The sequence below is a fragment of the Monodon monoceros genome, unplaced genomic scaffold (genome assembly GCF_005190385.1).
Source record: "Monodon monoceros isolate NGI ecotype Baffin Bay Population unplaced genomic scaffold, NGI_Narwhal_1 Super_Scaffold_12, whole genome shotgun sequence".
Classification (NCBI taxonomy): Eukaryota; Metazoa; Chordata; class Mammalia; order Artiodactyla; family Monodontidae; genus Monodon; species Monodon monoceros.
Window position 1 is genome coordinate 154,915,751 of NW_021703768.1, and position 13,293 is coordinate 154,929,043.

Sequence of the window (13,293 nt, forward strand, 5' to 3'; positions counted from 1 at the left end):
GGTCACGGATCTTGTGCTCTTGGAGCCCCTACTCTGGCTGTCCTCCCCTCCTCTGGGCCCTGGAGGTCGATGCAGAGGCAAGTCATGAGGGATTGTCTCCAGCCCTATCCCAGGCTCCGTCTCACTGGGCCCCTTGCCTCCCACCAGGCGAGCCCCAGAAGGTGCCGCAACGTCTCTCCCACGAGGGCCTGGAGCAGAACTCTCGGGCACACGCTGAGGTCCAGGAACGCATGGTGCCCATCCGGTAACTTCCCCAGCTGGCTGGGGGATGAGGGGACATCCTGGGGGCAGGGTCGGGCACGGGGACAGGAGAGTAAGGGGTGGAATCACAGCACCCCTGCACTCTCCATACCAGCCCCACCCTAAGCCCAAGGGTAGGGCAGGGAGGAGAGGCCACCCCTGGAGCAAGGGAAGTTGGGGGAGCTCCCTTCTCACCCAGGGCTGGGGCCCCTTTCTGTACATCCCCTCCCAAGGAGTCTGCTGCAGCCCCCATCTTATCTTGAAGCTCTGCCTCCCATACCCCAAAAGTGGAAGGGTGGGGCAGACAGCTAACTCCACTCCATGGCCCCAGGATGGAGGACGCTGCCTGCCCCAGGGCAGGTGCAACGGAGCTCTGGGACATCCACAGCCACGTGTTCACAGAGACCAAGCACAGGACATATGTGTACCAGGCCAGCGACATGTATGCCACAAGTAGGTGGGGGCCCGGCACTTTACACGTGTGCCCACCATGCCCTGGGCAAGGGGGGACATTTGCATGGAGGGGCCTGCAAAGCCACCTGGCATGTCCCAGCCTTACTGTGGCCAGGGCCCCTGCTCCCCCTCTCCCTGTGTCCCCTCAGATGGCATCACTGGGAGGGGAGATGCAGGCAGCAGTGACCTTTTCCCCACTCAGAGTTAGCATATTCCGTGCAGCCTGCCCTCAGAGAGCCGAGGTTGAAGCAGGAGAGACAGGGGTTAGGCTGAAGGAAGCACTTCCAGACCATCAGGGGCCTGGGGGGAGTCAGGATGGGGTCACCTTCACTTGGGAGGCAGGTGGGCTCTTTCACCCTGGGGTATATCTCGGGGCCTCTCTGCCCACCTAGGGTGCCAGGACACACCTGGGGTTACTGCCAGCCCACCTGGGTCTCTGTGAAAGTAGGCCGGGGATCAAAGATTTCAACACAGGACAGGCTGTGGTGGGACAGAGCCAGGCTCCTTCCCAACGGCTCCCTCCCCTACCCCCAGGGCCCCCATCCATGCAGGTCACCATTGAGGATGTGCATGCCCAGAGGGGCAGCGTGGCGCAATTCCAGGCTGTCATTGAGGGCAACCCGCAGCCCACGGTGACCTGGTATAAGGTAGGGACAGGCCAGGGTTGGGGGCCTGCCGGTGGGAGGGGGAGTGTGTGAAACCCCACTGGACTGGACACAGCACTCACTGAAGGTCATGCTGGGCCGTGGTGCTGGGGTCACCCATGGTGGGCTGATGGCCTCCCTGCCCTCCTGTGTCTCCAGGACGGTGCCCAGCTGGTGGATGGCCCCCAGCTCAGCCAGCAGCAGGAAGGGACCACATACTCCCTGGTACTAAGGGATGTGGCCCAGCATGACGCTGGTGTCTACACATGCCTGGCCCACAACGCTGGCGGCCAGGTGCTATGCAAGGCAGAGCTGCTGCTCCATGGGGGTGAGTGGGGGACCCCTTCCCAGGCCTGTCTTGGCTCCATGCAGGCGTGTGGGGCTGTGGGTATGGGGGTCCTGTGAGCTCCCACAGCCTCGGGCACTATAAAGTTGGGGGACAGAGAGACGGGGTGGTCATCTTTGCTCACACCTACAGCTTCCCCCTCCCTGGCTACAGGCGACAGTGAGCAAAGCTCTAGGAGGAAACTGCACTCCTTCTACGAGGTCAAGGAGGAAATTGGAAGGTATTGCCCGCCCCCCATCCCAGCCCCAGGAGCCTCACCCGCTGGACCCCCACCCCCTAAGACCCTCATCCTCAGCCTCCCGGAGTTCCTACCCCAGAGTTTCCATCCAGGAGCTCCCAGCCTTCCCCCCCACTGCACCCCTCCAACCCCCCCTCAACCCCAGCCGAAGCCCACCCCCCCCCCCCCGGAACCCCGCCTCCACCGAGTACCTGCCTCCTCCAGCCCTCACCTTCTGGAGCCCCTGCCTCCTGCGAACCCTACCTCTTTCCGGAGCCCCTGCCCGCGGAGTACCTGCTGCCCCACACCTGCCGGGAATTCCGCCCCCTCCAGTACCCACTGCCCCAGCCCCTGCTGTCCCGGAACCTCCCTTCTCAGGAGCTTTGCCCCCTTCCAAACCCCGTCCCCCAGGAACCCCACCCCCAACGCGCTGTACCCTCCTCCCAGGGGTGTGTTCGGCTTCGTGAAGAGGGTGCAGCACAAGGGCAACCAGATGTCCTGCGCCGCCAAGTTCATTCCCCTGCGGAGCAGGACACGTGTCCAGGCTTATCGGGAGCGGGACATCCTAGCAGGGCTGAGCCACCCGCTGGTCACTGCACTGCTGGACCAGTTTGAGACCCGAAAGACCCTGATCCTCATCCTGGAGCTGTATCCCGTCTCACCCCAAGGGTGCAAGGTGGTGGGGGGAGGGGGATGTGCCCCAGATACACAGGGGTCCGGAGGGCTGCGCGGGGTCTGTGGTTTTGGTGATCCCAGCCCTGCCTGCCTCATGGGGGCAGCCGGTAACGCTGGCGTTTCGATGCTTTGTGACTAACCCCCTCCCCGACCCCGAACACACGGCACAGACCTCATAGCTCCTAGGCCTTTGGGCCAGGAATTTGGGCAGGGCTGCGTCCAGAAGGTCCAAGACGTGCGCCTGTGGGCTCCTCCCGCTGTCCACGTTGCCTTTCCAGCAGGAAGTTTGGACTTCTTACCTGGCTTCTGCAGGCCCCAAGCGCTGACGCTGCTTCGGATGCCTACCCATGCTCCAAGGAGGGGCACACACCCTACCGGATCCATCTGCCACACTCGTGGCCCAGCTGAGGGTCTCTGAATGTCGTGTGTGCTCACCACACCCCCACCTCCCCAATCAGCGTCCCCTGCGGGGGGAGGGGGCACACGTGGGCTCTGTGCAGAGGGGAGAGGATATCTCCACCCCCACTCTGCTGCTGCCCACTGGCCTCAGCCCCTCTACTTGGGGCATTTTGTCCCTCACATCCTCCTCAACTGCAAGCACCAGCCTCCCTAGAATAGCTCCCCCCGCCCCCCGCCCCGAGATAAGACTCCCCCCAGGTGGTGTGAGGCCGTGAGGGTTCCAGACCCTAGAGCTTTCCTTGACAGTCCCAGGTGCTCGTCGGAGGAACTGCTGGACCGCCTGTTCAAGAAGAGTGTGGTGACAGAGGCCGAGGTGACTGTGCTGCCTGGGCTGCCCACCCAGCTTCAGGGCAGCCTGCATGCCTGGCCAGGCCTCCTGCTTCCCCTGCCCAGACCACCTGTCCCTCAGACTAGCTCCCCAGCATAGTACTGCCCACCTCAGAGACCTTCTAGGGTGTTCCAGGGCCTCACAGGGTGTTGCAGCTCCTGTCGGGCTTTCAGAGCCCTCCCGTGCCCGGGGCTCGCTTCTTCCCCACCCCAGACTGCACTGAACTAGCCGGCCAGCCCTCGCCTGCTCTCCCAGTCGCCTCTTGCTTTGCACAGGCTGTTCCACACACCCAAACCTGCCCCGCCTTGGGGCTCAGAGGAATCCCCCAGCTACAGGGGTCTGTGAGGCTTTGCATGTAACCTGCCCTGCAGGACCACCGTCCCAGGCTCAGGTCTGGAGGGAATTGGAGGCAGTGTAGGTGGGAGCAGGCAGGGAGGTAAGTAGAGGGGGTTCTCGAGGCTGACTCACCTGAGCACCAGCCTTTGCTGCAGGTCAAGGTCTACATCCAGCAGCTGGTGGAGGGGCTGCACTACCTGCACGGCCAAGGCATCCTCCACCTGGACATAAAGGTATGTGGCTCCCTGGCGCCCCCAGAGCCCAGTGAGGGGCAGGTGGGAGCCTGGAGCCTATAGGCTGAGAGGGTGCAGGCCCAACACATCCAAATTTCCTGTCAGGATTTCCTCACCTCTGGGGACAGGGAGCTCACTATGTTATGACGACCCCTTCAGGTGGGGTGCAGGTCCGATGGAGCAGAAGCTGTCCCCAAATGGCACTGAAACCTGTCCCCGGGGCTGCCCACTACCCCATGCTGGCCTCACCATCATTGTGGCCCTCAAAGACCCTTGAGTGTCCTCCCCAGGCCCGGCAGCCCTGGGAGTCACTTCCTTAGGGTATGGCCTCACCCACTCCCGACTCTGCCCGACAGCCCCCCAACATCCTGATGGTGCATCCTGCTCGGGAAGACATTAAAATCTGCGATTTTGGCTTTGCCCAAAAAATCACCCCGGCAGAGCCACAGTACAGCAAGTACGGCTCCCCTGAGTTTGTGGCCCCTGAGATCATCGAGCAGACCCCTGTGAGCGAGGCCTCCGACATCTGGTGAGTGGGGGGCACCCGCTCTCTGCCTCCTCCTCCCCCTCACCAGGCCAGGTCTGGGGTGACTCACGGCGGTGGTTTCTTTCCTGCAGGGCCATGGGGGTCATCTCCTACCTCAGGTGAGCAGACCCCGGCTCCTGTCGGCTGTCTCCTCCAAAGCCGGCCCAGACCCCTCCTCAGCAGGCCCACGGGAAGCTGTCGAACTGCTGGCTGCTCCTCAGATCAGAGACCCGAGACCTAAGGGGCAACTATCTTGGGAACATGCAGTCAGCCAACTCCGATAAGGGGTTTCTGCCAAGTGCTTTTCACACACACCCTGTCACAGAGGAGCTCTGCTGGGTCACGGGGTAGAGCACTGAGCTATTCCCCTAAAGGGTGTAGGTAATTTGTCCAGAGCCCCCTTATAACAGTTATTGCTGCCCTGAGGACGCTGGTGGTGTAGACTGAGCCTGGATTTCCTCTACAGGTGGAGCCCTGATCCCTCCACCCCCGGCTAAGGCCAGGTGCCCCCTCCAGACTGACCCTTGATCTCTGCCCCAGGCTGAGCCTGGATCCCTACCCCAGGCTGACCCTTGATCCCTATCCCAGACCAAGCCTGGAGCCTCACCCCAGCCTGGGACCAGATACCCACTCCAGGCTTAGCCTGGATCCCAGCTCCAAGCTGAGCCTGGGTCTCTGGGCAAATCTGAGACATATGCTGGAATTCTCAGGGCTGGATGACAGTGGTGTTCAGAGGCATCTCTAGTCGGGGCTGGGAGCCCCCAGCCACCACCATCCCCATAAGACCCAGCACTCCCTGTCCTGGCACCCTGCCTCCCATGGACCCAGAAATTCAGGTCACGACTGAAGGCTAGTCATGTCTCTGCTTTCAGCCTGACCTGCTCGTCCCCATTTGCTGGCGAGAGTGACCGAGCAACCCTTCTGAATGTCCTGGAAGGGCGGGTGTCCTGGAGTAGCCCCATGGCCACCCACCTCAGTGAGGATGCCCAGGACTTTATCAAGGCTGCTCTGCAGAAGGCCGTGGAGTGAGTACACACGCCCTTCCCTCTGCCTGAGGTCCTCATTCTTGCCCCAGTGACCACTTGGACTGATCCCGCCCTTCCTCTCTCCACAGGGCCCGGCCCAGTGCCGCCAAGTGCCTTGCCCACCCTTGGTTCCTGGTGAGTAGGCTAAACACGGGCTGGCCTGGCTCACGGGGAGGGAAACTGAGGCCAAGAGGAATGGGGGCCTGCCTGGGCCACAGGGTGCACCAGGGTCTCCCCGCAACATGCCTCTCTCACCTGGGCTCCCCCAGAAGTCTGTGCCTGCGGAGGAGGCCCACTTCATCAACAGCAAGCAGCTGAAGTTCCTCCTGGCCCGCAGCCGCTGGCAGGTGAGCTGTGCTGCCCTGTGGAGGGCGTGGGAGGCCAGAGAGGGGAATGAGGCCCAGAGAGCTGGCTGGCTGTGTGTGCCCCTTCTGGGTCTGGGAGAGCAGGGAAGTGGGGCTGGGCATCCTTCATTTCAGGTCTTTGCTACCTGAGACACCGGGGTGAGGTGGGGCAACATGCAACATCCCTGCCAAGATGGGGACACACTGGCAGAGCCCTGGGCCCACGTCTTTTAATGCCCACCATTTCCTGAGCACCCCTCTGGGCACACCGAGAGCTGGGAAGGCAGTGGGCAGCCAGCTGATGACCCCCTGTCCTCCACAACCCCAGCGCTCCCTGATGAGCTACAAGTCCATCCTGGTGATGCGTTCCATCCCGGAGCTGCTCCAGGGCCCGCCCGACAGCCCATCCCTCGGGGTGGCCCGGCACCTGCGTGGTGATGTCAGTGCCTCCTCCAGCAGCTCTTCCTCCTCCGACAACGAGCTGGCACCGTTCGCCCGGGCCAAGTCGCTGCCCCCCTCCCCGGTGACCCACTCCCCGCTGCTGCACCCCCGGGGCTTCCTGCGGCCTTCCGCCAGCCTGCCTGAGGAGGCCGAGGCCTGCCCACCCGCCGTGGCGTCGCCCCAGGGTGCACAGCCACCAGCTGCCCTGGGCTGTGTGCCCCGGCAGAGTGTCATCCAAAGCCTGTTCTACCAGCAGGTGGGCGAGGGCCCAGAGCTAGGGGGCCTGTCCGCAGGCAGCAGACGGCACCCCGCCCGGCGGCGGCACCTTCTCAAGGGTGGCTACTTCTCGGGCGTCCTGCCCGGCCTTCGAGAGCCACTGTGGGAGCACCGTGCGCTGGAGGAGGAGGCTGCCAGGGAGGAGCAGGCCACCCTGATGGCCGAAGCACCCTCCTTTGAGACCTCCCTGCGGATGCCCAGTGCAAGCACCCAGGAGGCCTCTGGCTTCAGCCGCTCCCTGGACCTTGACAGGCAGAACACAGCCAGACCCTCTGCCAAGGCCTGCAGCAAGGGGCAATGTTCCGCTCTGGGCCCCTCGAGCCTTCAGGGGGCCCACGGAGAGAGCATGCCGGGAGGGGATGCACATGCCAGGGAGAAGGAGCATCCAGAGGGGCCCCTGCAGGGGCTGAGGCTAATTCCGTCCACCGGTGGTGATGGGTGCTCCGCTCAGCAAGAGGGGTCATTGCAGGACAGCTGTGGAGGGCAGGCTGCCCCTTTCTTTCAACCCCAGAGGAGTCCTGCCCCCCAGGACTGTGGCACCCCTGCTGCTTTGGCACCACAACCTCCTGGCTCCTTCCCTCCAGGGCACTGCACAGAGCCGCTCTTGACATCCTCGAGCCCTTTCTTCTCAGGAAAGCCACAGGCCTTCCCCTCCCCAGCCCAAGCAAGCCCCCAGTCAGACTCTGAGAGAGGGCTGAAGGACACCCCTCTTGCCGGGAGGCCTGATCCACCCAAACCCCCAGAGCCAGCCTCCCATATGGGCATGGAGCCCGGCCCCTCCCTGGACACTGAAATTCTGTCCCAGGAGACAGAGGGCCTGTCCCAGGAGACAGAGGGCCTGTCCCAGTCTTCGCCCAGCCCACAGCGGCCTCAGAAGCTGGCGACCACACGGAAGTTCTCCCTGGGATTCCAAGGGGGCTACGCGGGGGTGGTGGGCTATGGCACCTTTGCCTTCGGTGGGGATGCCGGTGGCATGCTGGGTCAGGGGCCCCTGTGGGCCAGAATGTCCTGGGCTGCCTGTCAGTCCTCGGAAGAGGAGGAGGCAGGGGCCGAGAGCCCACCACCCCAGGCCAGCACAGTGCCTCTACCTGAGGGTGGCAGGGCCCTCCTGAGGACCTCCCAGGAGGTGAGCTCACGGGAAGACTTAAGTGGGGGCTCTCAGGTGTCGCTCGTACAGATCCAGGACCTGTCCAGGGACCTGGAAGCGGCTGACACTGTGTCTCTGGACATCTCGGAGGTGGATCCTGCCTACCTCAATTTGTCTGATCTGTATGACATCAAATACCTCCCATTTGAGTTCATGATCTTCAAGAAGGTCCCCAAGCCTGTGGAGCCAGAGCTGCCACCCTCCCCTGAGTCTGAGGCTGGGGAGGAGCTGGCTGAGCTCCCAGAGGCCGCATGGCCGGGCATTCTGGGCCCGCCAGCAAGCCTGGAGATCACAGAGGAGCCAGAGGACATGGAGGCCCTGCTCGGGGAGGCTGCTGGTAGCAGGAAGCGCAAGTGGTCACCCCCTTCCAGCAGGCTCTTCCACTTCCCCGGGAGGCAATCACTGCTGGAGGAGTCCACAGAGCTGGGGCTACGCCAGAGAGTGAGGGCCTCGGTGGCCCACATCTCCCGCCTCCTGAGGGGCAGGCCTGAAGGTTACTACCCCCACCCTGCCCCAGGACTGGGCACATCCATGTTCCCCGCTCTGCACCTTGGGTCTCCTTGTCCAAAAGGACAGCTCAGGAGCTCACCTGAGTGATGCAGGAAGCCCTCCCCTGTCCCGGTGCTGCCCATACCTCCCGGGACACAGTGGCTTGTTTTCGAGGTCACCTTTGCAGCTTCGATCCCTCCCCATGTGCATGTGAGGCCCAGTTGTAATTCAACTGCGGTTACACCCACGCGGAAGTAGGAACCAGACCAGCCCTCCCTGATCCTTGAGCCCTGGGCCCTCAGCCACGCCTCCCCAGGCACCTGTGGTCCCTTGAGCTGCTGCCCTTACCTGCCCGTGGTGGCCCTGCCTAGGATGGGCTGATGCTGATGGGGTAGGGAGGGTGGTGCCCTCTGCAGCAGATGTAGCTCGTTTTCAATAAGACTCCTTGGGATCTGGGCTTTTCTGCCACATGGGAATCCCACAGTTGGCCACAAGGGGCCCCAGAGCCTTCCTCCCATGCTCCCAGAGGAGCCAGGCCCCTAACGTGTGACCTCTCGTGGCCACTTCCGTACTGCAGGTCTGGAGAAGGAGGGCCCCCCCAGGAAGAAGGCAGGCCTAGCTTCCTTCCGCCTATCAGGCCTGAAGAGCAGGGACCGAGGTGGGTATACTGCCCAGGGGCTGGGCCCCCACTGCAGCCCAAGGGACCTTACTGTGGGGAAAGGGAACCCTGCCAAGACAGTGCATGGCGGGGGGAAGCTTACACCCATGGGGTCTTGAGTACACAGGGGGACTCTGGTGCCCCAGCAGTCACGGCCCTGCAGTCCTGGAAGCCTTCCTGGAGTAGGCGCTGGTGTTGGAGATGAGCCGGTTGGGGGTGGGGCTCATCTGTATCCCCACGGCGGAGTGCAGGCCTTGCTCTCAGGCTTAGGGTCACCTCTGAAAGCTCACCTCACCTCCCTTCCCCAGCACCATCGTTCCTAAGGGAGCTCTCGGATGAGATGGTGGTCCTGGGCCAATCTGTGACTCTGGCCTGCCAGGTGTCGGCCCAGCCAGTTGTACAGGCCACCTGGAGTAAAGGTAAAGAGCTCTCCTGAGGCTGAGGGGCAGGGGGGCATTACTCTCATTGTACAGAGGGAAACTGAGGCTCAGAGAGGGTGTGGGCCCTGGGTGTGACCATGAGGCAGGGCACCTGTGGGGAGCTTCCCTCGAGGTCCACTCTATCCTGTTGCAGACGGGGCTCTTCTTGAGAGCGGCAGCCGCCTCCTCATCTCCTCCACGCTCAAGAACTTCCAGCTTCTGACCATCCTGGTGGTGACTGCCGAGGACCTGGGCGTGTACACGTGCAGCGTGCGCAATGCGCTGGGGACGGCGGCCACCACAGCCATTCTCCGGAAGGCAGGTGCGTAGGCCGAGCAGGGCCCAAGGAATGTGATGCTCACCACCCAGGCATCCACATCCTGGCACTACCAGGGCCTGGAGGGGTCACAGAAGGCAGTAGCCGGCTCTGCAGACCGGGACTCCCGGGAGGGGATGCAGGAGGCATCCGGGAGGGGATGCAGGGTGACACAGCTGGCCAGGCCCTCTCCCTGACACCTCTTTGGGTGCTCCTCTCCTTGCATTTCCCACGGTACCTCCCTCCCTGTGTCTCCAGCAAATGCAGGAAGAGGCGTCTTCCCATTTTGTATCTCTATTATAGTCAAACCAGGCTCTCAAAACACAGCGCTGGGGTGTGTTTCTGGGGGAGCCAAGACAGAGGCTGCAGGCCTAGCTCTCAGACCTCTGACCTGGTCTCCAGAGGGGGCGAACCCCCACAAGCCCTGCACCGCAGCCCAGCAAAATAGAGGCCCCTCTGACTACAGGCTGGGATTGGTGGCAGGCTGTGAGCAAGGGCCATTCCATGGGGTTCCTGGGCGGACACCTGTGGGAGGGGAGCCTGGCGGGGTTGGGTAGGGCAGACACCTCCTGAGGCCTCTCGGAGGAGAGACGCTGAGCCCCTCCTACTAGTCAGCACTGGAAGGGACCTCTGAATGAACTGGACCAAGTGAGGGTGGGCTCAGGGGCCTGGCAGCAGGCTGCAGGAGGATGAGGCAGGGCTGGCTGGGGCTCAGAGCTTCATTAGAGAGCCCCTGGGAGCCCGCCTCAGATTGCTGTCTGTGGGCCCTGCAGAGCGCCCCTCTTCCTCCCCACGCCCGGACATCGGGGAGGTGTATGCGGACGGGGTGCTGCTGGTCTGGAAGCCTGTGGAGTCATATGGCCCTGTGACCTATATTGTGCAGTGCAGCCTGGAAGGTATGGGGCCACTCCTGAATCCTCACATCCTGGGGGGCCCCAGGGTCGCTGTGGGGGGACAGTGGGGAAGCGCCTGGCTGCTCTGTGCCCCTGGGTGGCCTGCACGGGCCTCTCCACCCTGACATGGAGTGGGGAGGCCTTGGGCTGCCTCTCACCCGCTCCTGTGTGGCCCAGGCGGCAGCTGGAGCACGCTGGCCTCGGACATCTTTGACTGCTGCTACCTCACTGGCAAGCTTTCTCGGGGCGGGGTGTACACCTTCCGGACGGCCTGTGTCAGCAAGGCGGGCATGGGCCCCTACAGCAGCCCCTCGGAGCAGGTCCTCCTGGGAGGCCCCAGCCACCTGGGTGAGCCACTCTGCAGGGCTCTACGGAATGCGCCCTGCCACTTCAGTGAGTCACACGCTCACTTGGGATGGTTGGTTCTGCCTGCTAGGCCCCCCACCCACAAATGGCCTGAGGAATGAGAGGTCAGAGTGTTCGGGGGTTCAAAGAGGGCCCCCCTGTCTGGTTGCCTGGGAAGGGGTGATGGGAGAAAAGGCTGCGGGAGATGGGCCTGCAGGGGTGCCCTCCACCAGTCATCGGCTTCCCCTTCCCACAGCCTCTGAAGAGGAGAGCGGTGCCTCAGGGCCAGCCCAGCCGCTCCCCAGCAAGCAGACCTTCGCCTTCCAGACACAGATCCGAAGGTACGGGCCCTCCGGGGACAGCGCGTGGCAGCGTCATGGCCCCACTAGCTCTTCGTGCTCCCACCCCAGCCCCATCTTCTCTCCCCTCTGATCACTTCCACCTACATTTGCCTCAGTGCATCTGCCACCCCCTCCTGGACCTTCCCCCTGGGCTTGCTTCTCTGAGATTGGGGTCCGGCCTGGGCCACCGAGCGGGCTGGCTCCTCACCAGCCTGGCCCGTGCTTCCTCCCTAGGGGCCGCTTCAGCGTGGTGCGGCAGTGCCGGGAGAAGGCCAGTGGACGCGTGCTGGCTGCCAAGATCGTGCCCTGCCACCCTGAGGACAGGACTGCCGTGCTGCGGGAATACGAGACCCTCAAGGGCTTGCGCCACCCCCACCTGGCACAGCTGCAGGCTGCCTACCTCAGCCCCCGACACCTGGTCCTCATCTTGGAGCTGTGCTCTGGGCCTGAGCTGCTCCCTTGTCTGGCCGAGAGGTGAGAGGGCGGGGCCTGGCCTGGATTCGGGGCTCAGGACCTGGCCGCCAGCACTGTGGTCCACCTCTGGCCCACCTCCTGGCCCCGCCTGCACCGGCCAGCCAACCAGGGTGGCTCAGCAGAGCTGGGCCTTCCCTCCTAAGTCCAGCAGGAAAGTCTGGTGCTTCCCTGTGGCCCCTCAGCTGTGGACAAAGCCTGGGTGCCCCTCCCCACATGCCCCCTAACTGGCCCTCTGCCCCCAGGTCCTCCTACTCGGAATCAGAGGTGAAGGACTATCTGTGGCAGATGCTAACTGCTGCCCAGTACCTGCACGCCCAGGGCATCCTGCATCTAGACCTGAGGTCTGAGAACATGATTGTCACAGAGTACAACCTGCTCAAGGTCATCGACTTTGGAAATGCCCAGAGCTCCGCCCAGGAGAGGGTCCTGCCCGCGGAGAGGTTCAAGGACTACATGGAGACCATGGGTGCGCAGGGCACAGACACCAAGCCTGATCTGGGGGAGGGGTGTGGCAGGAGCAAGCCCTTCTCCCAGCCCTGTCTCCCTGCCTACTCCACTGCAAACACCCAGCCCCTCACCTGTGACCCCCACCCATGCTGTCCCCAGCTCCGGAGCTCCTAGAGGGCCAGGGTGCCCTCGCGCAGACCGACATCTGGGCCATAGGTGTCACGGCCTTCATTATGTAAGTCTCCACGTGCCCTGTGGACTGGGAGGGCTGGCTGGAAGGGCAGGCCTGGGGTACTCTGAGGGTGACCCCAGGTCCCTGTGACTCCCATCCATTGAGGGTGACCTCAGTCACTTGACCCCCTCCCACTCAGGTTGAGCGCTGACTACCCGGTGAGCAGCGAGGGAATGCGAGACCTGCAGAAAGGGCTGCGCAAGGGGCTCATCCGGCTGGGCCGCTGCTACGCGGGGCTGTCCGGGGGCGCTGTGGCCTTCCTCCGAAGCACGCTGTGCGCGCACCCCTGGTAGGCACCCCTACCTACCCTGCCCGGCCCATCCCCCTATGACCTGACCTGCCCGTCGTGGGCGGGAGCACGGCTAACGCCACCCTCCCCGCGCGCTCCAGGGGCCGCCCATGCGCATCCAGCTGCCTGCAGTGCCCGTGGCTGACCGAGGAGGGCCCCGCCAGCTCCCAGTCTGCGGCCGTGACCTTCCCCACCGCAAGTCTGCGCGCCTTCGTGAGAGAGCGCGAGAAGAGGCGGGCGCTGCTGTACAAAAAACACAACCTGGCCCAGGTGCGCTGAACGCCTGGCCCTGCGGGACCGCACCTCTCAGTCTTTCAGGACTCCCTTCATATGTATACACACATCAATAAAAAGCAGAACTGGATGAGGCGCTCTCTGTTTCATTATTTTGTTTGGGGGAGGGGGTGAGGGCCCTGCCACCTTCCTGGTGTTTGGGGGAGGGCAGAACTGCCCTTCTCTGTCCCGGCTGTGTGCCCGCAAAGACTTCATTAAGACTAGAGCCCTCTGAACCAGTTCAATGTGGAGGCAGCTCCATACTCTTGCGGGTGTGTGCGTTTCTACTCACCGTGTCAGTGCTGCATCAGACATGGACACAAGCCCAGGTGGTTTGCCGGGAAAACCTGATTGTGGGCACGTATCAAGGATTCTGACTTGTTCCACCACAGCACCATTCCTGCGGTGGGGGAGGAGCTCAAACTGG

At 63.4% G+C, this 13,293-nt stretch overlaps 1 protein-coding gene across 1 annotated transcript; it reads left to right on the top strand.

The window, feature by feature from the left end:
* On the top strand, positions 1–12,952 carry LOC114891865 (obscurin-like). Its single transcript, XM_029216331.1, has 25 exons — positions 1–244; positions 572–693; positions 1,228–1,340; positions 1,497–1,665; positions 1,837–1,903; positions 2,348–2,548; positions 3,287–3,347; positions 3,854–3,931; positions 4,288–4,460; positions 4,550–4,576; positions 5,330–5,482; positions 5,572–5,617; positions 5,752–5,829; positions 6,155–8,183; positions 8,757–8,837; positions 9,146–9,256; positions 9,411–9,578; positions 10,346–10,468; positions 10,643–10,858; positions 11,067–11,151; positions 11,386–11,625; positions 11,868–12,091; positions 12,232–12,307; positions 12,444–12,593; positions 12,695–12,952. The coding sequence occupies exons 1-25, from the start codon at positions 231–233 to the stop codon at positions 12,870–12,872; spliced, it is 4,983 nt and encodes a 1,660-aa protein (XP_029072164.1). The 5' UTR covers positions 1–230; the 3' UTR covers positions 12,873–12,952.
* Positions 12,953–13,293: the final 341 nt, after the last annotated feature.